The following is a 27,706-nucleotide window of genomic DNA, read 5'->3' on the forward strand; positions in this document are numbered from 1 at the left end:
TTGGACTAACTGCTTAAGGTGTGCTCCCAATCACGGCCTTCGACAATACATCTTCTCCCACTGACGAGTGATTTAATTAGTCATTTCTTGTTGAACTTTACACACAAATAAGTAAAAAATACACAAACCTAAAACATGGCGTTGAAATTGATTTATTTATGTAAATAGGTCATTTTAAAATGAAGTTTCATGAGAATAGATAAAAGTTTTTCTAAAAATCCGGATCAAAACAACATAAATCAATAAACAATTGTAGACGAGATAATCCAGTAAATGTGAAAAAATCGAAACGCCATAAACAGTCAATTCCTAATGTGTGAATATTCCAGGTCCCGTATTATCAGAGTGTATACCTAGGAGAGATAATACAGATTGAAGTTAACTCAATCAAAAGTACAATGAAGCTAATTAGTTTGCGATATATTTTAACTTATCCATACTGAAAAGATATCAGTGAATTATATCATAACGTAATAGGATATTAAAATGAGCAATGATAGCAAACCATCTGCGGTTACTTCGAGTGGAAATTAAACTATAAGTTTACTTCTATATATATCGTTGCAATTAAATCAATGAGCTTACACTATATTAATTAATAGTAGATCTGTAGGGTGTCATGGGCAGCCCCCCAAAAGTATCTGACCCATCATTGATCTTAAATCAAACGTGATCTTGATCTCAACATCATCGTAACCAAAATCACTTATTTGTTTCGTTCTTGTTTCCATTTTTTTACAATACTGGAACTTAACCAATTAAGTATGCCATACGCTGACAGAAATTATGGGAGCACAAAAGCCAAATACATAGGTGGGTTTGTTTTATACTTATAAAGAAATTACAACATAATTTTTATTGATATGTGGAAATGTGGATCCTTGGATCGCGTAATAGCTTAACTTACATTCTTTCTGTATCGGAGCACGTAAGGAAAATGGACCTAAGATATGTCTAATTAATGTAACAATCATTATAATATATAAATGTAAATTAACTATTTTATTTATCTAATGAAATTTAGGAAATTACATAATATATTCAACACAAATAATTCAATAAAATTTCTAATTTAAAATATTTGATATATTTTTGAACACTAAACGCAATGTTAATTTCAGATATTAATACGTCGTATCTATTGATTCTAATGAAGTTATAGTCAGTTTTTTAAAACTTATTTCTTATCGATATCGTTAGACCCAATATCGATTCTTAAAAACATGCTTGTCATTACTGATTAGACAAAGATAGATAATATTCTTCCAATGCATTATAAAATAATAAATTTTCATTCTTGTTTATTTATAAGGGTAAAAAGGCTTTAAAGCTATTTTTCATATTTTCCGCTTTATCACGTACTAAATAAAATACATCGATTGAGTTGTAAGGAATTTCATGGTTTCTAGTTCAAAGGTCAAGGGTTAAATATTCTTTAAACCAGATTTTCAACTAAACTACGAAATAATTACCGTAAGCGACACTAAAAGTTGAACTTTTAAAATAATTATTAATTGTATTCCGTAGTGGACAGTAAACCGTTTAAGTAATTTCTATAATCATGGTTCAGGTAAGATTTTCATGTTTTTTTGAAATTAGTAATATTATTTATTGTTATAAAACTATTATTGTAGGTGGAAGTTTATTCAACAAGTAATAAAAAACTTGGAAGTATTTCCATTGATGAAAATTCTAAAGTGAAAGATATCAAAAAACAAATTGCAAATATAAATCCAAATCTTTATATTGATAGACAGTCTATTAGATCGGAATTGAAAGGAAAAGATATCAAGGATGAATCAACAATACCTTCGTTAAATAGTACAAAAAAAGTATATGTAAAAGACTTAGGACCTCAAATAGGCTGGAATACTGTATTTCTTTTAGAATATACTGGACCCTTGGTTGTTTATGTATTAGTGGCATTAAGACCATGGATTCTGTATGGAAATAAGGCAGATGGTACAACATTATCAACGACAGCAACGTAATATGGTAAACTGTTTATCAGAATACAAATTTAAGACTTACTTATTTTTAGTATTGCTTTGGCATGTTGGAGTGTGCATTATTTAAAGAGAGTTTTAGAGACTATATTTGTTCACCGTTTCTCTCATGGTACAATGCCAATAAGAAATCTTTTCAAAAATTGTGGATATTACTGGGGCTTTACATTGTATGTGGCGTACCATGTTAACCATCCATTATTTACACCTCCTCCATTATATATGCAGGCTCTAGGATTAATTTTGTTTGTGGTAGGTTTTTTAAAAAAATTTATCATGCAGAGATATATACAATTAGTATTTTCAGATTTCTGAGCTAGGAAATTTCAGTATTCATATTCTTTTGAGGAATTTAAGACCCAAAGGAACAAAAGTTAGGAAAATTCCTCAGCCAGATAGTAATCCTCTTACCAAGCTTTTTGACTATGTTTCCTGTCCTAATTATACTTATGAGTTTGGTGCTTGGTTAGGTTTTACCATTTTAACTTCTTGCATTCCCGGTAAAATATTTTTATTGTATATTTTTTAACACACACATTAAATATAAATTTGCAGCTGGATTATTTGCATTAGCAGGATTTTATCAAATGGCTGTTTGGGCTTTAGGAAAACACAAGAATTACAAGAAAGAATTTTCAAATTATCCCAAGAATAGAAAAGCAATTTTGCCGTTTATATTATAAGTGCAGTTGACATTTGTGTTTGTAATTGTATTAGTTATATAACTACTGACAAAATTTGTTTTGTATTTCGTTTAATTACTGGTGTTGTTGGTTAATTGAAGTTGTGAAGGTGATGAAATAAAATATTTCCATTAAGCTGTGTTATATATATTTCTGACTATATTAATACATTTAAGGATATAAATGATTCGTTTACAGTAATATCACATAAATTATATTCATGGTACACAGGCATGAGCTATTCATAATTAAAATATTAAGGAGATTTTGATATTATGTTCATTAGGCACTATAAAAATTGTAATCTGAATAAAATTTTATTGATGAATCTTCACTAGTTTATTTTATTAATGTTTAATAAAATTGTAAAATATACATATATTGTAATTATATCTTAAATGACGTTACAATTAAATGCTTAAAAAGTTTTTAAAAATACCTAAAACTATATATATGTTTTTATAAAAAGTATGTGGAGATATCTGCCCATCCTGCATGATATAGGAAATCTATTTTTGCAATTTAAATAAAGTTTGCTCAGTCTATTACGTACAGTATTTTCATTTGATATATATTTATATTGCCAAATATTTATTGTTTAAACTAAGAAAACATATTTAAATTGCGTACAAATCTGTCAACCAAAACTTGTTTTTAACCAAGTTTACCTGCATAGCCATTCATATTAACTTAGCATTTGAAATTCCAATAATTGCTAATTTAAATATTTCATGAATTAAATTTACATTAATATATAGTTTAAAAAATCATAAGTTATAAAGGTTACAAAAAGTATTTTAGTTAATAAAAAAAGCTGTTCTATCACAGAAAGTAATTTTATATTGAATTAAAAATGAAATAAAATGATAAGGATAATTTATTAATCCCTTGATGTAATACATTCAATAAATATTCGCGTGTGCTTGATATTTTAAAGAAAATCTTTCTGTCATAGATTCGTTAACTAATATATAACGCTAATTAGTAATTATTAGTTAAACTTTTCTCCTGATGTTACCTCTAACAGGCCAAATATTTGACACAATTGATAAGTATCATCTAAAACAGACAACTACAAGATCTAATTTATGAGAAATTGCTAAAATCAGTTTTCAACTTTATAGTAGGCGTGTGAATGGAAATCGATTGATTAATATTAACTTCATGCTTAATCTTAATGTGGTTTTGTTGGCTACACCGTATGGCAGTTTCCAATTTTGTTCTGAGCTCAGATGAGCTGTTCATTAACTTTTTGAATTCCTGCGGAACAACATTAAACTAAGCATTTAAATAACATCAAATAGTTATTAATTACCTGGGGGTAAGTAGGTCCAATTTTCATCAATTTCTGTAAACTCACTTCGTGAAGAGATATTGAATGCTTGTTGATATTTTTATCTTGCGGGTTTTGTACCAAGTAGTTCACCAGAATAGGTACCAGAAGTGATAACATTTGAATTCCTGTTAAATAGAAATTTTATTATTTTATGAAATATTTTAAATGTAAAATACAATACAATACTTGCCTTGCATAATATTTCCTGGGCAAGTTTAAAATTCAAATAATTATAAGCATTATTAACAATATCAAGCTGAGATAAAATTTTACATTGATAAGAACATTATTACTGAAGTAACTTGCATTAACACTCATTTGGGTCAATGTTTATTGAAACAAGATACGAAAAATATTAATTACTTACTGTTATGCGGTTCTGCTAAAGCAATTAAACTTTCAACTGCATTTATTGTTTCTACTGTAATGCGGAAATCTTCATTTGAGGTCAACTTTTTGGCCTTTTCCGAATATAAAAACTCTACAAGTTGAGGGGCTAAGGAATGAATATATGGAGTAGCTACAGATTTTTCCGGATGACTAAATAATGACTTTAGAGTTTTGATACATTTCAATTTTGTCTAAAATGGAAATTCATTTTAGAAAATTTCAATTATATTAAATATTGCTAACTTACTGCAGAATCTTCACTTAGTAAACATTGTCGGAAATGATTTAGACAGGGGTACTGCAAATTAGGTGCTGCAGCAACATCAGCCGGGGCATGAAGAACAAAAACGGCAATGGCAAGCAATGGCGCAGCTTCATCAGGTCCAGGAGTTTTGGCAAGATCTATTACTTTTGCTAGGGCACTTTGTAATAAATGTCGCCATTCTTTATTATTTGCACGATTGTCTGATGTCAAGTCCCTGAATAATTGCAATGCGGCTGGTGCTGCTGATGGAGCTTCTTTTAAAATACCAGTTCCCAGATACAATAATGTCGGAAGAATAGCTAAAGATCCTTGTAGCGAACAAAGTCTAGGCAACGCACCTAAAATACTAAAAGCTGCTGTTAATAATTGATAATCATTACATCTTGCAGCTCCAGTCATTGCTGGATGTGGTGTGGGACTAAGTGCTGGTATTTGGCGCACTATAAGGCAAAGGCATATTTCTAATGCTGCAAAAACTAAAGATTTATTAGGGTCCAACTCCCCATCATTGCCACCTTCTCCAAGAGCATCGCGTTCTTCTATAGTCCTAGTTTCTCCATTTTCTAACAAATAATTTTAATAAATATTAAACCTATTATATTATGCATGTCATTATGTACTGTTTTACCTGGCTGTCTATTCCTCTCATCCTCCAATCGGCTAGTCGCTGCTTTTAATACCTGTTGAAGAACTTCCATACATAACAACTGACAATCAACAGCATCTTGAGTCAAAACTAATCTATGGAGGACATTACATAATTCAACTACTAAAGAGGAATCTTCCAAAAGTAATTCCCTAGCTTTGCTTACTTCCAGTATAGCTTTCAATGCCCTTAAGCATGTATCAACTACATAAGGAGATTCTGTACCTCTAGGCCCACAAAGAGCTTCTATGCATGTTCCAAAAAGAAGTCTAAAGTAATCAGATGAAGGATTGTTGTTTGACTCATCTTCAAAAGATGTAGTACTAGATGGTGCAGAAAGCCATAGAGCTGCAGCTAATAACAGAGGAGGCCAAGCTGCAATATAATGCGATCTCGCTGCTTCTGATGTCTCTGCTGTATAAAATGCACCACCATCATGTGGTAATTGTCCCGAAAATTCTGGCGGTAGTGCTAATAAAGCGCGATCTCTTAGCGCATTTAACCAATGACGAGATAAAGTTGTTAATTGAGGTTTTACTAGCTCAAGCAAGCCGGCATCTGGTGGTCCTCTAGCACCGGCAGCAACAACATACACTTCCGCCCAAGCTTTAAGAATTGCGAGCCTCTCTAATGTTAGCATCGCCTCATTATAAAGAAGTGTTGCTGCAGCAGATGGTTTTTCGAGTTTAGTTAGGGATGATACCATTAATTGGTGAACTCGTCTTAGATCAGCTGCATCTCTTGCTACTCTCGCCCCAATCCATGCAGAGCAAGCTTCACATGCTGCAGCTGTTACATGAGGAGCAGTGTCAGCAGCAAATGCAGGTCTCAAAGCTGCACTTACTTGTGCTTGAAATTGTTCTAACAATAAGTGTCCTGGGAACTCAGGTTCTGGTTCAGTAGCGAATTTTTCAATAAGTTCTTTCAACATTTTCAATCCTTCTAATCTGAGAGGATCTGAATCACTAGTGGCAGCTATAAATGCCATTCGAATAAGGTCTGGCAACTGTGGAGCTAAACGCTTTGCAGTGCATCCTGCAAGAACTCGCCGAGCACATTCCGCTGCAAATACTCGAGTTGGCCAACGGGGTTGAACAGCACGTTGTTGATTATCTTCTTCAGCATGGAATTGTTCCTGATCGTCATCTTCGGGGGCATCCAAGGAACCCCTTTGGTCTTCTCCCGGCTCTGAAGCAACAGTTAATACATCTTTACATAATCCTAACCATTGTGATAAGTGTTCTGTAGCTAACACCTGCAGCATACTAATTATTGTATCATGAATATCCCTTATTAAACCAGCATCAGTTTCAGTATCCAATAAACCAAAGAAAACACCTGGCAACCCAGTTTCAGTTATAATTAAACCTTCTACTGTAGGACCTTCACTAGCTAAAGTTGACGCCAGATCACATACTTCTTTAGCTTCTCTTTGAGCTAACTGACGTAAACAAGAAATTGCAGCTTTTCGTAGCAATAAATGATCACTTGAGAGAGCTCTCTAAAATATCAGTATCAATAATTGTTGTAAATATTAATTTAATAACACTTACACATAAAGTAGGTACTAAGGAAGATAAATTGACGTGTTTAGGAGCAAACAGGTGTAACTGCTGAAGACAAGCTGTGGCTTCTGCTTGAACAACTGGTTCAGGATGTCCTTGCAAAGCAGCACACGCGCAAAGGAATGAAGACCGAGCCATGCATATTGTTGTAGTGTTACCCTAAGAAAGAAATGAAAGTAAAACATAATCTAAATTTAAAATAAAACTTACTTGTAATTCAGGCCCTATGGTTGTAATAAGAGACGATAATACTTTTCCAACACATCTATGCACGTCAACTGAAGCAGGCGGTGTTTCAAGAAGTAAACTTAACGCTGCCGCTAATGATGGCTCTACAAATCCACGAAACATGGGCCCTCCAGCATCAGCACACAAACGTAGAGCATGTAACGCCCAAGCTTGAACGGCAGCTGAAGCTCGATCTTGTCCAAGAGCTAATAATATTGATACACTAGTCTGCATTAATCTAGCAGCTCCCAAACCACCAACATGACGATGTAATGCTCCTAAAGCCAAAGAGTGGCCAGTCCGGGATGCTGCGTCTCTAGCAGTTCTTAGACGCTCTATACTGGCTTGTATTAATTCAGCCGTAAAACGTGGATCTGCTAATGCTCGTGCTAAACGCCCTAAAGTTTCTGCCGCAGCGGCACGAAGAACAGCTGGTGCTCCAGGAGCAGCTAAAGCACCAGATGCTAATGCTGCTGCTCGTTTAGCTTCCTCCATACTAAGAGATGCCTATGAAACATATTTATATTAATTGATATTATAGGTAATTCAATGACATATAAAACCTTTGCTGCTGCGAGGCCTCGTAAGCCACTCAATAAAGCTGCAAACGCATTTAATTGTACTGCTTCTTGTCGGAAACTTCGAGCGGCTCTAACACATTCAGCGAAATGATCTAAAGTTTGTGTCCGATGACGTGGAGTCACGCGAGCAAAAAGTTGTCCAAACAACAATACAGCTGCATCAATAACAGCTACACCAAGAGGAAGTGGTCCTGGGGGAGTTTCTCCATTACCTGCACGAAACAGACAGCAGGGATCATGTTCTAAAGCGCCAGATCCAGCTGCACTGTGCGCCTGCAGCTGAAAGCATAATACTATTTAACTCCTGTGACTAGTACTGGTTATAAAAAAAAACATAAATTAGACAATAAAAACAACATGTCTTCAATGTAAATAAGCTATCACAAACAGATTACTCACATGGTCACCATCATTTTTCCGATTAGGTTCCATCTAAGATAAATTTTAACTCGTAAATATCCTTGATATATTTTATAGACAAATACAACAGATTTTATATTATTACCTGATCCTCTATAGTCCCATGATCGGTTTCTTGTAACCAAGTAGATAGTAAAATTGAATCATCTGCATGACAAACTGATTTTAACTGTGAGGTTGTTGTATTGGCTGGGTTTTCAGTTAGTGTAAATTCAGCAACAAGCATTCTTAGCAAGTGGGTGTAAGAACCTACAATTATAATGTGAACTTATTGGTAGCTCATTAAAATAATTATATTATAGCATTTACTTTCATATGAATGAGGTGACAATAGTAATAATGTTTCACAAAGGCGTAGCCTAACCATCGCAGCTGGTGCTTTTAATTGTTGTCCGTAAGTTTTTAAAACTCCCGATATACTACAATATTAATGCATTTTTTAATATCGCAATTAACTAACTGTATTTACTGTACCTAGTTAACATAACTAACGCAGCTTCCACTGGTTGTAATAGACGCCTACCAGCATCGTCTCCTGTTGCTAACGTAGGACAATGCAGTAATAAACTGTGCATGGCGGCTAAAGCACCGGCACGCCCTTCTAATGCTACTTGCCAAGTAAATACATCACCACGGGCCTTTTCTGATTCTACCTCTTTAGCTGATCGGGGAAAGGCGTTGCGCCATAATAAAAGCATTCGAGGTAGGAGGGGCCGGGCAGCAGCAGGGCCTAATGCTGCTACAGCGCCAACTAATAGCCAACCCGCACTGGTTCTTGCTAAAGATAATCGACTATTTTGGCTGGCGCTACGTAGCAGCTCTTCAGCGGTATTAAAAATAACCTTGCCCTTTGTATGTGGAACTCCTAATGGTGATAATTTAACACCACCTAAGACTGCTGCTAAAGCAGCACTGTATCCAGCTATAGCTTCTGGGGAACTTCTATATTGCTCTATTCCAGCGACACAACGATCTAATATTTGAAAAACTATGTAATGTCCATGTTTCAACTAAAATATTACTCACCAATTAATGGTGAAATTTGACTAGGAACTGCAACACAAATGCATCGAAGACACCAAGCAGCTGCGAGTCTAGCGGCCTGACATGGATGTATTAAAACACTCATAGTTACATCAATGACATCTTGAAAAATAAAATATTTTTTGGAGAGTACTTTTTATATATTTTATTACATAAAAACATACTTAATGACTGATCAGTGATTAAATCATGAGCTGTTGTTCCTAAGCTGAGGATAAGACTTCCAATTTCTTGAAGTGAACAGACTAATAAATGTTGGCTGAATAAAGTTTCTTGATTAAATTCTTTTGCATTTTCTGGGTTAAAATCTATACTGTTCATTTCTTTTACGATAATTTGCGCAATTTGCTTGCATGCTGTAATTTGTGCTTTTTCTCCAAACATTTTACCAAAAACACTTCTTAAAATAAAATTAATGCATTTTCGAGAATAAACTGCATCAACATGAGATGATGCGGCTTTGGGATTTGCTACTAAATATAATATATGGCAAAGGAATGTTTTCATGTTTTTCTCCAACCATGAACTTCCTAATATTTGAACGAAATTAACATAGGCCTGAAAATTGTTAAAGTTATTTCAAATAAATTCAGTTAGAATTAAAAACAGTTTACATGGGTTACTCCAACTCTAACTTCTCGGTTTACTCCAGAACTTCCTTTAATAATCTCACCAGTTCCTTTCAAAAACCCTACGCCACCTCTGAGAAAACCAGACATTAGAATACCCATAGCTTCATCTAATGAGTATGTTTTAACATTTTTATTTGTTACTTGAGCTAAAATATTTTTATTGAAAGTACATCCTTATTACCTAACACAAAAACATACCATTTTTTGCTGTTGTCTCCTTCTGATTTAATTGTGTCATCGCTATTAAACTACCTAAAAGTCTGGCTACTGAACATCTAACCTCGTAATTTGAACCATCAAAAGCTCTAAAACACAAAGTTGCCAAACTTTCTAATTCTGGACCATGAAGAAAAGGTGCGTGTTTTAATAGTTCCAGAAGACATTTTGATGCAGCACATCTTACTGCCATGTTACGATCAATTAAACAGGGCCTTGCTGCCTTATAGATGTCCTTATGGATGTTACAAGCAGCACTACCCATACCAGCGCACACTGTAATACAACCAATATGTTACTAAGCATAATGACAATAACCAATCATTGAAAAATGCAGTTCATGAAACGATATTGATATTACAGAATAACCAGAGGCAATGTGACGTTCTCATGTTATTTGCTATATCTTGTTACCTGTCTTACTAATTAAATTCATTCTCAATTAAAATCAAACCAAATTTTGTTATATTTTGAATTCAACTTATCAGTTCATTGAGTCAAAATAAATTGTATTATCCAGTAATATCCAATAGAAAAAACTATTGTAGTTGATAATTGCTATAATATAGCTCAGTAGCTTGTGTAAAATTAAGCTATTATATTGAAATAAATGAAGATTAAATAAAAACAGAACATACACAAAGCATTTCAAAATAAAAGAAAAATAGAATGAAATAAAACTGAAATATTTATTGTAAATTACTGTAATATAATTTATATTATCATATATCTTTAGTATTTTAACTTACGCTTCATGAAAATAATTTATGTTCTTAAAGTAAAAAGAACTATAACTATGTATACAGAACATTTCTAGTAAGTTTTTTATATTTTTTTTGGTCAGCAGTGCTTTTAGGATTTATATTACACTTTCAATTTTAATATAATTAGCTCCTAGTTTTGTAGAAAAATTCTTCTATCCTTAAAATGTTAGGGCTACATTATAACTAATACTATATAATTGTATTAAATAATATCAATTTAAATATTTTATCTACCTTTTTCCAAAGTAAGCATAATTTCAATTCTTGTTTGGGATTCTGCATTTCGTAAGGATCTTACTAGTATTTGAACTGTTTCTTCATATGACCGGCCCATCATCCTGCCCAACTTTTCATACATAGTACCAACACAGCATATTGCAGCTCTAAAAAATATTTAATTGAGTATAATTGTTATTTTAGAAATGATGCTTATAATTCTATAAAGACACTTACAGTCTTGTTGGTAAGAAACTGGGACTGTCACCTTTGTTTCTAAGGATGTCATTACATTGGTTTACGGTGTCAAAAAGTAAAAATGCATCACCTACAGAAAATAAAGTGGCTAGACATCGGGCAATTAGTTGTCGAGTTGGTGGACCAGGAGATTCTAGAATATGATTCATTAGCTGTTGTACCAGTTGTTTTTGGCATCCTTTAATATCATTCTAAAACATAAATAGGTAATGTATGTCATGATTTTACATGAAATGCATTTACCTTCTGAGCAGCAACAAGGACTTTATCTAAATATCTGAGCCACTCAAAAATAAATACAGGCTTTTTAGCATCAGGAATTTGAGCCAAAGCCTCCTCGTTCAAGGTGAGGCTATGGGAAAGCTCCATTTTGTCTGTTACTTTAAGAAATCCAATTATAAACGGTTTGATAAACTCTACGTTTTATTTATGAAGACCAATTAAATTGCTGTAGTTAGAAGTTAAAAAAATAAAGCATCATCTATATAAAATAACATTTTTGTTTACGTTTTAAATAGACATTTACGTGAATCATATTGACATAAATCGGCAGTGACAAGAAATGACACTACTGACATTAGTATGATAGTTGTAACAATTGTCAACTGAATTTCTGTCAAGCATTTTTGTGTGACATAAGAATCATTTCTAAAAATAAGTTGTATTAAAAACTAATAAAATATATGCAGGCCCTTTAGATATAGACCATATGGTTTAATTATTAATTTTAATAGATGAAAATCTCATTTGTGCAATCTTTATTATATTAAATTAGAATTTAGGTTAGTTAATAATATTTAAAAACGCTTAATTTTTTTTACTCATTATGACGTCTTGTAAAGCGATCCCATGTGTCACTTTTGTCAGATTATGTTTTTGTTTTGAATAATATTAATGTAAATATGTTTATGTAAATAATTAAATATTTCTGTATAATTTAACAATAGCAACAACTTTAATCTTTAGAATTTAACATCTCCATTTCTTTCAGTAGAATTTCCTTACTCAAAGGGACAGATATATTAAAAGTAAGTGCCTTTCATTGTAAAAAAAAACCTATTTCAATAGGTTAGCTTTGCTTTTTTGACTAGCTCTTTTTTCCTGAACTCCAATATTTTTAATTTAATAAAAAAATGTTAACTTTTCAACAGGGATGAAGCTGCTTTTTTATACTAATGGTATGTTATTTTTTATTTAATATATACTCTAACCAGCTATGTTAATGCAGTTAGCTTGCAGTCTCTAACAATATAATTTTAAATAGCTGTGTATATTCTATACTACATTTATTTTTTAGAATGCACGTGAACATAATTGTGATGCATTTTTTATTACTTATTTTTATTGTGGCTATGACAGATTGTAGAAATGATTCTAAAAATGATCCAAGAAATAGTGGAGATCTGGCTCTATGGATTGATGAGAAACAAGTGAAAATGTTCAGTGGTATGTTATATTATAGTATCGATAATTACATTTTATTCATATATTTTTTCTATTTAGGTATGTCAATGGAGATTTATGCAATATCTAATGGCAATGTTCTTTCTTATATATTAGATCCAGATTTTGAAAAACATTTGCCAGTAATACCATCAGAAGTTAGTTATGTAAATTTTACATGGACGGCTGGCAACAAAAAATATAATTATAATTTTGATAGACTACAGTCATATGATGAAAGTATATTAAAACCACCTAAAATATCAATTAAAACCAAAGGTAGAGTACCAAAAAGACCAAAGGAATTTAGTGTATTTTTGCCTTGTATTGGTAATAGTTCTGGTATAGCTAAATTTGGAATTGGTTTACTTATTGAAACAAGAAAGGGTAAACCTTTGAATGGAACACCATTATATTTAAACCTTACAAAAGAATGTTCATTTACACAAAGACGTAAGTTTTTTATAAGCCACATTCATGGGTCTATTATTATTGTTTTTTTGTAATTAATAGATCCGGATCCGGAGTGTGATAAAAAATGTGCTAATCAGGGATGGTGCAATCATGAGAAAATATGTCAGTGCCCTGAAGGATATATGGGCCAGTATTGTAAAACAGCTTTATGTTATCCTCAATGTATGAATGGAGGGAATTGCACTTCTCCTGGAGTCTGTAGTTGTCCTTCTGGCTTTCAAGTAAATTTATTTGTAACCTAGCTGAACAGTTAAATAAAAAAATAATTTGTAGGGTGCTCATTGTGAAGGAGGGATATGCAGTGAAAAATGCCTTAATGGAGGAAAGTGTGTTCAAAAAGATACATGTGATTGTTCTAAAGGTTATTATGGGCCCCGTTGTGAATTCTCACGCTGCATTATCCCATGCTTAAATGGTGGGAGGTGTAAAGGTGTTAATAAATGTAAATGTCCTCGAGGATTTAAGGGTGATCATTGTGAGATAGGAAAAAGTAAATTAGCTAGAGCTGCTTGTAGTCTGACTTGTAGACATGGTTCGTGTTCCACAGATGGATCCCATGTTTGCATTTGTGATAAAGGTTGGCATGGAAAATATTGCCAACATGGTGAGTTAATTAATTTAGTCTTTATTAATAGGACATAACAAATTGTTTAATAAATAAATTGTGCTATTATATCTGTAGTAACGAAGTATTTTATATTTAATACTCTTGTTTATAACAATGAATTAAGCTTCTATATATTAATTGTAATATATTTCTATTCTTTTTCAGCTGCAACAATGTAATTGTAATAAAGAAATTCTGATGTCTTTATTTTATTTTGTATATGATAAACAATAAATATATTTTATACTTTGAGATATATTTTTTTAAATTCCTCTAATACTATATAGTATAAAATATTTCATGTTTAAAATTGTATTTTCACTTTTATGGAGTTATTATCTTTTTATTCATCTTTATTCAATAAACATTTTAATTTAAATTCTCGTATTATAATTAGTAACACAATGCATTTTAAAAATTAAATTGGAATTTTTCCAGTACTGATTTTTTTCCTGAGTGTCTATTTCTGCTGTCAATTTTGGCAAAAACATACACAGTATTTGTGCGTGCGATATTGGCTCTTGAAGGGCTCATTTAGCGCATGTGCCCGTCACACTACCGAAAAGCTACGTCCTGAATCCATCGGATGTTAGTTAAGTTTACGCTCTCCTTGTCTAACTTATTTTTGAAAAAGAGGATGGTCATATATGAAAGGTGTTTTATCGGGACTGCGAACGTATTATAGGTAGGCGCTGCTAAGAATCAAGGCGACTGTTGTCTGCAATGAAGCAGCACACCTAGTCGGTATATCGTGAGACCAAAATAAAAATTGGTTATGTCGTAAAACACGTGTAAAAACAGCTTTAATACAATGCTTCTTCGATTTCCGAATGTGACTTTCGTTTTCATTGGTATTTTATGTTATTTTTTCGGTGGTTCCATCGGAAATCCCGGATCTAATGCCACAGAGGGTGAGTTTGTTTCTTTACTAAATCCGACATTCAGTTTTTGACATTTCTTTAATTTTTAATTTTTTTAATAATATTATAAATATACATAGCTATAAAACAAATAACGAAGTTTTTTTGTATGTATTTTAAATGTTTTATTCTTTTCTCTTTAAAACTGGCGTCATGAATCAGGTGATATGCCAAGTATTTATTTACGTTTATGGGTAACGTTAATATATAACATAGGTGTGTGTTTAATTAATTTGATTATGTTATTATAGTACTATTTGTATTGTATTGTTTCAAACAATTATATCATTAGATATTCTGTTATGTATGAAATTATTTTTTCAAATTTTTACTTAACTTAATTACTATATTTGTTACTTTTTTTGATTTTGTTTATTCTTAATTTTAAATAGATATTTATATAGTTTCTACTGCAATTAATTCAGTGATTCAAAATTTATATAGATGTTATAAATTTATTTCAGTAATTTTTAGATAATATAGTGTAAGTGATATCGTTTTAAAAAATGTTTATCATCAATTTATCTATGTTTGAATTTTCAAATAACTGCATGTGTAAACTGTTATTACACGTTGTAATTACCTAGAATTTGACAATTATAAATAATGGCCTAGGCAAAATTTATAAAAAAATATTTAATAACTTAGCCAACAATAATTGATTACAAACATTTGTGTCTATGTGACTTAACCCCTAAAATTAAAATACAATATTATTTCATACATCTTAATATTTTTGATTGAGTAACAGTAAAAATTTTAATGTGATTTTATTAATTTTTTATTTTAAAAATATACTATCGATGTGATCTTATGTAGTCGTGTTAATTATTATATTTTATTATTTTATATTCACGTCCTATATCCTGTTATTACGGGGGCTCTTTCAAAATTTATTTATAGTACATAAAATCGCTGCATACGTACAAGTTCGCTACTTATTATCACATATCTCTTGTTCATTTAGTTAGTTTGAAGCTTATATTAACCATTTATGCAAATTGTTATTAAATTAGTATTGAGAAAAAGTCTCAATCATTTCAAGAAGACCGAAATTGTTATGTCAGGACTGGGAGTATATAGTATGATACATACTAATTATTATTAATGAACCAAAATTACTTGCGTTTGCAGATGCTGAATTTTTAGGTTAACCTAGATTATTTCATGGCAATTGAATACAGCTCGTTAAACTATTTCTTTTTCATGTTTATTTTCCTAGAGTAGCTCTACTATGAACAAGTTTTATTAAAATAACTAAAAAAAATATCTTAAAAAAGAAATATTCCTACGTTCCGAAATGTGCAAAGATACTCAATTTTAGAAGCATAAATTGCGTGCTTCTCAAACCGGTTCATAGTTCATTTTTTAATGCTGCTTGTTAAATTTGTTTTGGATTATTTTTGATATGCTCATACTAAAAATATCTATCTACACCTTCTTTTGTAGCTTTCTAGTTTTCCACAATAGATTTTAAAAAAATATAGATGTATATTTTATTGAAAAATACTATTATTTTCAAGCATTTTATTAAATGTTTAAACATATTTTTAGAAGAATGCTTGGATGTAAAAATGTGAAAGGAAGATTAGTAGTTATTAAACATTATATGGACGATTACAAATTATTACGTTTTTATTTTAGTATATATAGGGGTGTTTTTTCATTAAAGATAAGCTTAATTATACGTGTGATAAAAAAGAAGTGTCATTAATTTAATTCTAAACTGTATATTATAATAATCGATTTCTATTATGATTCTATTGATTATAATATAACGTTATTCTTATTTAGGGTCGCAATGTTCTTTGAGACAGTTCAGATGTGCCAACAAAAAATGTATTCCTGTAGCATTTGTGTGTGATAATGAAAATGATTGCGGAGATAATTCAGATGAGCTTGCATGTTCCAGTAAGTATATTCCATTTAATTATGCCTTAAAGAAAAGCAATATTAATATAGCAAATTGACTATTTCTAAAAAGTCTGCAAGACTGATGTGTCTCTTATCATACAATTTGAATATTAAAATTGTGGACTTTTTTAACACTAGTTTCAATTTGGTTTCATCAGTTTAGTTAGTTCAACATTAGTTTAAGATTCAATTGACTTAATGCATTACCGTACTTTACTTCGTAGTGTATTTGTGGAATATACATATAACAATTAGTAATTGTAAATGAAATACGTTTTTGGTTTAACAAATCACAAAAATAAGTATTCGGTCAAGTTTTTATGATTTTCAGCTAAATTGAAATGTACGTTATTATTTAGCAGTTGAAGCTTCATTATTGTTGCAGGAAACAAATTTAATTACCTGTTACTTGTTTGTATAACGTCTACTTTATATTGCAGAGTTGGTTGAATACAGAGATAACAGTAAGGTTTTATCATAAAATAAAAACTGTACATTAAAATATTCATGTGTTCATGTTATTAAACTTTTGGAAATATTCTTCACATTATGTATTGTGGGTTACTACTAGTATTAATTGCTTATAAATGTATATAATTAAATATAATTATTTATCATCAGAAGTGGCCCATCTAAAACCTAGCCGAATAAATTTTAATATGTTTTAATATATTAATTAATATATTAATGTTCTTCATAACACTACACATTATTTTCTAGACATTGTTGAAATCATTTAATCGTGTGAAGTAGATAACTGGATTATTAATAATAACAATAAAATTTAAACAATTAAATTATAGTAGCTGATAAATAGTACGATTTTTTTAAAACATCTGTTATTGGTTATTCAATGTTGTTCAAGTATCTCTTTTTTAAATACTCATTATAAATAAATTGGTTTTAATTAATATAATTAAAGAAGATATTATGATTTCTGACCTATATATTTACAAAGAAAGATGATAAGAATTGATTAGTTTTTAATGCTAATGCATCTTTTTTAATTTCCAATATTAAGTTTATAATTATTAAATTCGTAGATCAAAGTCTATTATGTTGTAATTGTTTCTTTTTGTAGATCGAAAAAAACTTCTTATTCTTGCCCATTCAATTAATTTATAGAGATGATAGGCAATTTAATTAAAACCAAATGAAACAAGTTTTTTTTTAGCTGTTTTATCATTAGTTTAACATAATTTATTCTTAGTTTTGCGTCATATTCAAATTAAATTAAATTTAATGTTTCAGAAAAAAAATTGTCTTCTATCCAATAAAATAAAGTTTAACTTATCTATTAAATAAACAATAACATAACTTATTACGTTTAATTCTGATAATGCTTTAATAACTGATTTTATTTCGAACATTGTATCATTTTTAGTTGTTATTCATATCATATCATATCATATCTAATTAATATATAAATAATAATGAACTCATAATGTTTTATAGACTATATTACCACTATTACTTCAATTTAACAGACCATAATTTTAATACAGAATTTTGTTGGGAACTATTATGAACTGCATTACTATTATTTTGTATTTTATGACTTTTAAACGATAAAATTTTTCGTGTTAATTTTTATACAGGTTAATATATAGGCTCTTTACAGATGTCAAAAGGATGTACTGATGGTTTATATCCTTCAACAATAATTATTCGGTTGTTTTGTATTAGATGGTGATTCGTTCGGTATAATTTTTGAAACTGCCTTGAAATGAAAGCAACCACAACAAGTCAAAGCACGGCAAGACTTACTTATTATGATGCTAATTCTACCTACTATACCGTATGGCCTGACTGATCATTCTTATCATTTCCATTCTGACGTATAGTTTGGAAGAGTTTTGGATAGCTTTAAAAGATTCGTAATTTTGGCTATCGTGGAATTCAAATTCTGATTAAACAAACTGGAAAAAGGAGTGGTAAGTATTGGATAATGCTCTTTCAGGAGGTCCTTCTTGCCTAAGCTTCGGGGATACGGGTGTGACAACTTCGAGACCCCAGTCTCAATGGTATAAATCAAGTTCTATTTTATATAATCTCAGGCAGGCAAATCTGACTGATCTTCATCAAATATATTATTAAATTAATTTTTTCGACTTAAAAAAATGATTAATAACAAAAAAAGCAAGACCCTATCAAACGTAATTAGGAACTATTGAATTTTTTTATCCTTTTTATATAACAAGTCCAAGTCAAATATAGATATATATTAATAATTTTCATTATAATTTTTGTTTCCGTATCTAATTTTTTAAAAATTCTCCAAAAAGTTTTCTACAAAAATTATTTAATATAGACATTAATAATAAACATTGATTTATCTTTAAAGTAGTGTTTTTGCTTATGTTAGATATGGCGGTTTATCCATTTAATCTGACAACCCTATATATATATATATATATATATATATATATATATATATATATATATATATATATATATATATATATATATATATATAAATATTACAAATATATTTTCTGTATTATTTGATTTTATTTTTAACTAATTTCCTATGTCATTTGCCGTAAATGTATTGCCAAAATATATTGGCGCCTTGTTTTGTTGTTATGTTTCAGCTGTGACGTAAGATAGCGGCTGGTTAATTAAGAAACCCCATTTTTTGTGTCAACCCGATAATTGTCTAAAAATTAAAAATAATACGTTAAGAGAAACTAAGTATCCACACTAAGCGGTCATTATTATTAAATAAGCCTTGGGTATTGGGTACCTATAGATTAAATGATTAATCATTCTATATTTCTCATTTTATGTTTTTTAATATGCATAACTTTCACTCGATTGGGAATTGCGTCGCATCAGATATTTGATACTGAAAATTTGTCTTGTTGATATTGAAAAATTAAAATTGTTATTTATTCTGTTATGGATTATAGACTGATATCACCATTATTTTATTTGTAGTAGATGGAAAAGCAAAATATTGTATAACATTTTTTTGGAAATATTAAAGTACGTGGGAATTCTCTAATCATCAGATAAATATAATCTGACACGTTTTATTTTACAGTTATTTTATTATTTAGTTGGCATAACTGGGTTTAAAGAAACATGATAAAATCCAAAATGTTTTGTACTATTTGTATGTTGTTGGCTCGTAAAATAATAAAATATTTTACTGGAAGTTCTACAATGTTTTATAGGGACACTGTATATAAAAGGGTAAACAAACTGTTGCTTCCTTGATTTGGACTGATAAATCTGCACGTGTTCTTATAAATTAATCATTTGTGTGGTTATTATCATGACAGTAGTTATATTATGTTATATTATTATATATATTGATAATATAATAATGATTTTCAATATATAGTATGAAAAATGGGTTATATAATATGTTTAATGCAAGAATTTATGTAGATATAGGTGTAAGTTCGGATTTTGTTTTTTTATTCAGTTGTCATTCAACGTTTAAACACATATAGTGCATGACCTATATAATCTAATTAATTTTACACGTAGAAATGTTTGTATTGCGCATTGTTTCTGGATATTTCACCTTCAGTTACATTCGAAATAATTATTTATAATAAATGCAGGAATTTAAATTATTTTCAAAATCCAGTTGAACATTGTTTAGAATATTTGATGAATTGTGTATGTCCCAGTGAGACCTCACAGTCCAAGTTATAAGTTAAAAACCTATCATAAATGGCGCTTCATGAACTTATTGAACAATCTAGTGCTTATCACCAGGCATTATATTACTGTGTTATAAATATTAAGTCCTCAAATATACCTAATATCTCAATACCTAAAATCGATCCGTATAAAAAAATCGTTTTAATCTTGTTATAATGAAAATTGTTTAGTTTTTTAGAATCTTAATCAGAAATTTAGAAATTTTAGCAGATAACGATAATAATGTAAATATTACACAAACTGGCGTACAATAATAATATTAGTACATTCAGTGTTGTTAGATAAATTAATACAAAATATACCTGGGCAAATAAAAATATTTTCATCTCCAAACGAATCTTTGAACCAACCAGAAATGACAGAACAAGAAATTGGATGGAAAGGGAATTTTTATTATTTATCTTCTGTTATCTTTCCTTTCATTTCCTGTTGTAGTATTATGTTCTTTTTTTATTAATGTCAAATAAACATTAGTGTTTTTATTATTTCCAAATTCCACTCATTAAATAATTTGACTTGTTTAGTGGATATATTTTTTGTTTAGATATAAATAGTATTTTCATGGCCTTGACTATAAGTCTTTTTAATTTTGCTAACTTGCTATCTTACTGTAATATTGCTAATAACAAATTGCTACCAATTAGTACCTTTGTAATGTGTCATTAAATGACAAAACACGGAATAAATTAAACGTTACACATTATTTATTGGTAATTGTTACATATTTTTCTATTAATCAATTACTTTTGTTGTCCGAGGATAGACTACTTGAATAAAATTTAGGTTAGGCAAATGTCTGGTGGGTAGATCACTTAATAATTTAACAAACACTTATTAAATATTTTTTAAGCATTTGTTTAGGAAAAATAACGTTTTAATTTTCAATATTCTTGATAATATTTACCAAGTTAATTATTATAATATCTTATTCTTAATACAACACACCTAATTTAAATAGTAGTATAATATATGAATGATTGCTACATTACGATTTATATTTAAAATACTATGAAGTGTCGCCAGTTAATTTTCCAGTAATAGAATCAATAAATTTGATGGCAAATAAACAAGTTCACAGTTTGTAGCTCGATAATTGAACGCACCGTATGATATATTTACTGTTGCAACATGTGGTTCTATTAATAAAGTTACAATGCTTCTGTTGACTTTAAAAGATAAACTGCCTTGAGAAAGTCGTGAAGCTCATTTAAAGAGCTTTTTTCTATTTAACTATATCAATAATACATTAATTAAGTCGTAAAAAAACAATGAATTTTAATCGCTTAATAAAAAATATGCACAATTCTTCATTATTCACATTAATAGGATTAATCTTATCTTTGTACAATCTGAATTACATTTGAATTAGTTTAAAAGCTGTAAGTGACAATTTTTGATTACATCTTCAATACATAAAGAATACAATTATTGTTCTTTTACTCTTAAATCATAAAATAAAGGTTGTATTGTATCAAAACTTTATCTCCAAAATCTTTTAAATATCAAATAATCTTTTTTCAGTTAAATAACATTATTAGATTAACTATTTATTTATTATAAGAATAGTTGATGGATATGAGGAAGATATGTGGCATTTAAAAATATTTCCATTCTAAACAAGGAATTTGTGGTAATTCATATTTTTGACGAAAATTACGATGTATTTTTCTAGGAACTATAATGTTCTATCTCTGTTTGTTTTTTAAAACTGTGTTTTTTTGATTGACGTGTACTAAGATCAGCTGTAGAATTTGTAGTGTTAGTTTCAGGGCCATTCTCATGTAGTTAATCGTATTTGTTGATATTAGATCCATTAAAATTAAAAAAAAAGAACATACGCACTAGATGTTGTTTGTTATCATGTGGAAATATCGTGAGAACGTTTACTGATTCCTGAACATTTTATTTTGATTTTTATATATTGAGATTCTACTTTATGTAATTTATTATATACTATAAAACAATGTCAGTTATTAAGAGGTATATACGTTAAATATATAGGCCTCAAGGTAACCCCAAGTTGCTCTACATTTAAAGCAATTAGTGTGTTTCATGAATTTCATTATTTAATGGTAGGGTGCCATTTAACTTATTACCATATTATATTAGTAAGAGTTAACATAGTAACATTCAATTTCCGCTTATTTTATATGTATATTACCAGATATTGCTAGAGTGATATTTGTTCATATACCACTAATATTTATATTGAGATAACGTGTTGAGCTAACATTACCACACCTTTTAATATAACTATATTAATATAAGTAAAACGTACATTATTAACAGAGTATATATCAATTAGTTTTTTAACTTATTGATAAAAGATAAGATATATATGGTTATTCAATAAGATCACGCCACTAATAACTTTTTCTTTTGATGAAAATAAATTTGGAGAATAAGCTGGATGTTGAAATAATTCACCCTTTTGCTGTTTAGTTCTACTTTGCTTAAAAGGTTACAGTAATAATTTCGGTTTATTGTTTCATCTTGTTGTTTTCTTTCTTGTTTTGATTCAGGATTACGTTGGAAATCATTTTTAAAGCCGCACTGATGTGTTTTTATTAATTGTAAACTTATTAATTTTAATAACAGTTGGTTGTATGGTCAAGAAAAGACAATTAACTCAACTAATTTGGGCTTGACCTATATGCGGTCTTACATTATTGGATTAATTAATGCATATGAAATGTAACGTATTTTGAATGTATCTGAAATGTCTCTCATACTTGAAATGTTGACTTCTTAGTCGTCATGTTGACTTTTTATCATGATTTGTCTAAAGCAAGTTAATTTTTCCTGAACATGTTATTGTTACTGTACACTAACTTATCATTCCCAGACTGAACAAATTTTCGCTGGTGTTTTTTGTGAAAAGCAAATATCATTGAATATATTGAATTTTAGTGATAGTGAATAGACGTAGATTTTTTAACGTTTATAAGGAAATTATATTTTGATTCGTATTTTTATTTTGTTTGATTGATGGAAAAAACAACATCAATTAACAAGCACCATTTGGATTAGATCGTGCAATTGAAATTTTTATCACATACTGGTTATTTATGTGCCACAATCGTAAATTACGTGCATGTATGGGCTATAAATTAATTTTTAAGGATTTACAACAGATGGTGTTACTGTTTATTAAATAGCATTGGGTAAATTTGTACATGTGTCTTACTGTTTTAACTGTGTAAAGCTTATGGCTACCATGCTTCATCGATTTCAACATGTGAATGCTGGTTTTGACGCTTTAAATGTGGTTTAGATGTGGTGATTAAAAGTATCAATTACGATAATTCAAAGCGAAAATAAATCATGAGGACCAACTGGTCATACATGTATATCAACGGCAAAGCCGAATATCCATGGCTTCAAGCTAATTAAAAAAAATGGTTGCAAAACTGGTGAAAACATACATGGATACATTAAAATGGGAAGTTCTACCCCACCCGAATTATTCTCCAGACCTCGCTCATTCTGATTACTACTTGATTATTGATTCGCAGATAGCCTCAAAAGAAACATCGTTGTTTCGAGATGGAATTCGTCAATTGCCAGGAGAATGGGAAAAAGTAACGGCTATCATTGGATAATACTTTGAATAATTTGTACTAGTTATTCACACAATAAAACTTCACATTATAAAAAAATCTTTACCACTAATTTATAGGCCCAATAATTTTGGTGACGCTGCTATTTTTAAGAGAACTTTCAAAAAACAAAAATAGGAATATTTGATATAATAGTTATGCAATAAACAAAATTTATACATTATGAACGAGAGTTCACTGATGCTGATGAAGCTCTAAATATTAAAAAAAAAGTTGCGAAGGCAAAGTTAGAAACTTATCAAGTAAGATAACGATTTTTTTGTGGTTTGGAACTAACATGGTCATATTTATAATTATAAATTTCTGTCCTGGAGTTTGAAAGTTTGTGAATTTTAAATGTTATATTTTGAATAAAATTCAATTCTGGATATTTTCCGAACCGGATATTGCCAGGGGAACTTTTTGAAAATCCAAAATTATGAAAATCACATAAAAAGGAGGTGGAATTAAAAGTTAAGAAGATTAAGGCAAAAATAATTTAAAGTCGCTTACGTTTTCATCTGAGTTGCAAAAAGAAAACGACAATTATTTTTTAAATAAGATTATAACTATTCAGGTTAATAATACTGTTAGGATTTAAATATGGAAATGTTTGATTGGCCAGTGCTGCCCCACTTGACGTAGGGATGCCGAAAAAATATTGATATATCGATCTTTTTGTTAGCCGATATTTTTTCAAATATAAAAATATTTCTTAAACGCTTTAAAAAATCATTTAATTGTTTAAACCTTTAAAATTAGTGCTCAATTTTAAATATACGCTACTTTTTAAAATATTTAGACATGTGGAACTTTGAACCTATATATATATATATATATATATATATATATATATATATATATATATGAATATACCTATACCTATATATGAATATATTTTTTTTATAAATAGAAATCGATATATCGATATTGTTTTCTGCGACCGACATCCTTAACTCGACGTATTCACTCTTTAATAATATTTACACAATTACTTAATTTTTTACAATTACATTAATTCATTTAATATTTACACTATTTGAAAGATGAATTTACATTTTTATGAAAATTTCGATATTTTCAAGATTTCTGATACTTTTTGAAAGTACTCTTTTATTCAGAAAACTAACACGCGATTAAGTAAAATAATATTAAAAAAAATATTATTCCTTATACTCATTTACTGGGCTAGGCTTTTTTATTTTTGAGAACTGTTTATTAATATCCATCTCTAAAAATTGTCAATAAAGAGTTGTGTTGGTTTTTGCAGCAGCACGTAAATTGAAATCGTTTAAAATCATTTCAGAATTCAATTCATCGTTGTTTTCAATATCTGCTGTTGTGGTTTTAATGATATTACCGGAAACTGACGCATGTGGAAGAAAATATGGTTGTTCACGGATACGATATAATCGTTTAATTATATTATTTCTATCTTCGATCTTTCGATCGATCGATCTTTCGATCGATCGATCTTTCGATCGATCGATCTTAAAAAGTTCGTTGACCTTCAATGGTTTCAAATCAACTTAATAATTACTGGGATTTTTCAAATATAGTAATACAGCTGTTGCATCTATTGAACTATTTGGAGGTTTTTCTGACAATATAGTTTTACTATACGATTATTTTAATATAGTAGCATTCATTGATTTGGAAAATTATTTAGTAGAGTCAGAAGAGAAATACTATGAGTTATATTAGAACAAAGAGGTATGAGTAATAAAGTTGTAGGAATAAATTAAGAAATAAACAGGATAAATACCAATGCCGTCATTGCAGACAATATGCAATCAAACACTTTCAAAACCTACGTAGGTTACTACGACGTTTAAAGCCCAAGCCTGTTTTTAAAATTAATAAATGAAATAATAATGAAATGTGAGGACTAAATAGGCAACAGGACTACATATAGGGTATAAAAATGTGGAAAAAACAGAAATGTCGTTAGGATCTTGATGGTGGATGATGTAATAATAACAACTGATTCAAGACCAGATACTGAAAATCTTAAATAGACGGAATATGACACTAAAAAAATACGGATGAAGTGGTTAATAAAAGCAAAAAGGGAGTCATGGTGATGGGAAAGCTAGAAGGAACAAACATCCAAGTTGAGGATATAGAAATAGAACAAGTAAATGCATTTAAGTACCTAGGTATAGATATCGAGGAAAGGAAATTAAGGACATAACTAGAAAAACCATGATTTTGTACTTCGCTATAAATAGTAAATTCATTAGCAAAAAGGAAACATCAAGTAGACAAAAATTGAAGTGTACAAAGCAATTTACAGACCAACCCTAACATTCAACATTCTCCTAACAACTTTAATGTCAAATGTTTCCTCGACATTAGATTCTTGATTTTTTCTTATAAATGACGTGTAGGTATAATTACATGTACACCATGCCGTTCAATCTCAAGAGATGAGATCAAGATCGGGATTTGATCGCCTAGCTCAGATTATACGGATAGAGATTGTGTTAAAGACTGTATATGTCTTTGAAGACCTAGCAGAAAGAAAGACATATCAATGATTATTAAGTGTATTGTTAAGTGTTATACTTATATTTACATTTTTGCAAATTTTTCAACAAATTTACATATAAAACATAGACATCAATGAACTTGATCTTGAAATTGTTGTCTATTATTTTGAGATATTTTAGGTAACATACGAATATCATTGTGTTAGAAATGCAATCAATGATTTTACAACACGGTGTATTTTAAACTCTTTATCCACTAAAGATGGCGAATATGTAGCTTTTTTATTAAAAAGTACTTTTTACAACTAGTTACATATTCCCTTTCTACTAATGTTTTATTAATATTATTCTTCAAGTCAAGATCTGAGATTTGAGACCCAAACTTAATTAGTGTTTGATAGATACTGCCTAGTACTAACACTAGTGCACTCCAAATAAGTTTAAAATACAGCACTTCAAATTGTTTTTGGCTCCTCAACCTCGGAATAAGTCAACGGTTGTTGAGCAGTTGTAGACTTTTTGAGCTAATTGTAGGTATATTTGCGAGTTTGTGGTGGTTTTCACTTCTTATATACCATGGAGAGTTGATAATACTCCTAATAATTTTGTTTTGATAAGTTTAGATCCTGTTGATATTGGATTTCTTTCTGTAACGTCATGGTTGCATACCGTATGCTTCAATATTTGTTTATATAATAATTTACTGTGAAGTGACAATTCGGTTTGTAGTACAAGCAGCTATCACATTTGTTGAGCCTTATACAAAATTCTGCTCGTTTCTTTTTAACCTACTGTTTCCACTTGAGCTTAGTATCAGTATCATGCCTAAGTATTTTACTGTGGTCGCATATGAATTGTTTTAATTGGAGAACCGATTATAACCAGGTAATCTATTTTTTGTGGGTGAAATCCATATGCGTAGATTCCGTCGTATTTAATTTTATTCACCATTGCTTGGTCTACTCAGTAATGTTATTGATAGCTGTTTATGATCAATTTACAGTGTTGTTACTTATGCTTATATAACCTTTTTTATCACCCATATTCACAATTTTCAACAAACAAATTTGTTACTGTGCAAGCAGTGTTGCGTAGGTTGTGTTCAGTTAACATGCGCGAAGTCAACCTCCCAAGTTTTTTATTGATTCCCATTTAGTGCAAATGCGTGAAAATAACCATTTGTGTGATTTCTAGCTATATTGAAAGTTTGTAAAGCTTAGAACTCAATTTTTCGTGGCTGTCCAAAGCGCGGCTAGGAAATAAGATGAAAATCACCATATTTATACGAATAATTACATATTTCATAACACACACCGGTACGGGCACAGT

General features: G+C 29.8%; 4 protein-coding genes and 1 long non-coding RNA gene across 11 annotated transcripts in view; 3 read left to right on the forward strand and 2 right to left on the reverse strand.

Moving 5' to 3' along the window:
• Nucleotides 1-223: 223 nt before the first annotated feature.
• LOC143197658 (uncharacterized) lies at nucleotides 224-724 on the reverse strand. The gene is made up of 2 exons (XR_013006052.1): nucleotides 586-724; nucleotides 224-353 (listed from the first exon to the last, which is right to left on the reverse strand). It is a non-coding gene; the product is annotated as an uncharacterized LOC143197658 (long non-coding RNA).
• Nucleotides 690-2,824, forward strand: Sc2 (trans-2,3-enoyl-CoA reductase Sc2). 2 transcript variants are annotated; one of them, XM_076406254.1, is made up of 6 exons: nucleotides 690-813; nucleotides 1,528-1,570; nucleotides 1,635-1,987; nucleotides 2,042-2,258; nucleotides 2,314-2,506; nucleotides 2,562-2,824. In XM_076406254.1, the coding sequence occupies exons 2-6, from the start codon at nucleotides 1,562-1,564 to the stop codon at nucleotides 2,687-2,689; spliced, it is 900 nt and encodes a 299-aa protein (XP_076262369.1). In that variant the 5' UTR covers nucleotides 690-813; nucleotides 1,528-1,561; the 3' UTR covers nucleotides 2,690-2,824. The 2 variants fall into 2 exon arrangements, with proteins under 2 accessions (XP_076262369.1, XP_076262368.1); XM_076406253.1 differs by lacking the exon at nucleotides 690-813 and adding an exon at nucleotides 1,233-1,473.
• LOC143197643 (HEAT repeat-containing protein 5B) overlaps nucleotides 2,821-27,706 on the reverse strand; it is a 38,132-nt gene continuing 13,246 nt past the window's right edge. Inside the window, exons 2-20 of one of the 3 annotated variants that reach the window (XM_076406231.1) lie at nucleotides 11,494-11,630; nucleotides 11,230-11,441; nucleotides 11,011-11,159; nucleotides 9,995-10,288; nucleotides 9,779-9,942; nucleotides 9,329-9,722; nucleotides 9,147-9,266; nucleotides 8,595-9,093; nucleotides 8,430-8,539; nucleotides 8,206-8,369; nucleotides 8,100-8,132; nucleotides 7,683-7,979; nucleotides 7,102-7,626; nucleotides 6,880-7,050; nucleotides 5,309-6,827; nucleotides 4,663-5,243; nucleotides 4,393-4,606; nucleotides 4,005-4,150; nucleotides 2,821-3,949 (exon numbers count right to left, since the gene is read on the reverse strand). In XM_076406231.1, the coding sequence (XP_076262346.1) occupies nucleotides 3,776-3,949; nucleotides 4,005-4,150; nucleotides 4,393-4,606; nucleotides 4,663-5,243; nucleotides 5,309-6,827; nucleotides 6,880-7,050; nucleotides 7,102-7,626; nucleotides 7,683-7,979; nucleotides 8,100-8,132; nucleotides 8,206-8,369; nucleotides 8,430-8,539; nucleotides 8,595-9,093; nucleotides 9,147-9,266; nucleotides 9,329-9,722; nucleotides 9,779-9,942; nucleotides 9,995-10,288; nucleotides 11,011-11,159; nucleotides 11,230-11,441; nucleotides 11,494-11,630 (5,903 nt within the window). In that variant the 3' untranslated portion in view covers nucleotides 2,821-3,775. Of the gene's footprint in view, nucleotides 3,950-4,004; nucleotides 4,151-4,392; nucleotides 4,607-4,662; nucleotides 5,244-5,308; nucleotides 6,828-6,879; nucleotides 7,051-7,101; nucleotides 7,627-7,682; nucleotides 7,980-8,099; nucleotides 8,133-8,205; nucleotides 8,370-8,429; nucleotides 8,540-8,594; nucleotides 9,094-9,146; nucleotides 9,267-9,328; nucleotides 9,723-9,778; nucleotides 9,943-9,994; nucleotides 10,289-11,010; nucleotides 11,160-11,229; nucleotides 11,442-11,493; nucleotides 11,824-27,706 lie in introns of those variants that run through there. The other 2 variants (XM_076406232.1, XM_076406233.1) reach the window with 2 other exon arrangements.
• Nucleotides 12,116-14,026, forward strand: LOC143197650 (protein shifted). Of its 3 annotated transcripts, XM_076406251.1 has the most exons (7): nucleotides 12,122-12,278; nucleotides 12,402-12,428; nucleotides 12,548-12,696; nucleotides 12,754-13,146; nucleotides 13,207-13,388; nucleotides 13,441-13,771; nucleotides 13,940-14,026. In XM_076406251.1, the coding sequence occupies exons 3-7, from the start codon at nucleotides 12,549-12,551 to the stop codon at nucleotides 13,951-13,953; spliced, it is 1,068 nt and encodes a 355-aa protein (XP_076262366.1). In that variant the 5' UTR covers nucleotides 12,122-12,278; nucleotides 12,402-12,428; nucleotide 12,548; the 3' UTR covers nucleotides 13,954-14,026. The 3 variants fall into 3 exon arrangements, with proteins under 3 accessions (XP_076262365.1, XP_076262366.1, XP_076262367.1); XM_076406250.1 differs by lacking the exon at nucleotides 12,402-12,428 and having other exon boundaries at nucleotides 12,116-12,278; XM_076406252.1 differs by lacking the exon at nucleotides 12,122-12,278 and having other exon boundaries at nucleotides 12,297-12,428.
• LpR1 (Lipophorin receptor 1) overlaps nucleotides 14,264-27,706 on the forward strand; it is a 42,662-nt gene continuing 29,219 nt past the window's right edge. The window contains exons 1-2 of one of the 2 annotated variants that reach the window (XM_076406239.1): nucleotides 14,264-14,685; nucleotides 16,489-16,605. In XM_076406239.1, coding sequence (XP_076262354.1) covers nucleotides 14,586-14,685; nucleotides 16,489-16,605 — 217 coding nt within the window. In that variant the 5' untranslated portion in view covers nucleotides 14,264-14,585. The remainder of the gene's footprint in view (nucleotides 14,686-16,488; nucleotides 16,606-27,706) is intronic. The other variant, XM_076406240.1, reaches the window with a different exon arrangement.

This window comes from Rhynchophorus ferrugineus, unplaced genomic scaffold (assembly GCF_030347505.1).
Source record: "Rhynchophorus ferrugineus isolate W39M unplaced genomic scaffold, kcgeb_rfMv2 rfM5, whole genome shotgun sequence".
NCBI classification, from domain to species: domain Eukaryota; kingdom Metazoa; phylum Arthropoda; class Insecta; order Coleoptera; family Curculionidae; genus Rhynchophorus; species Rhynchophorus ferrugineus.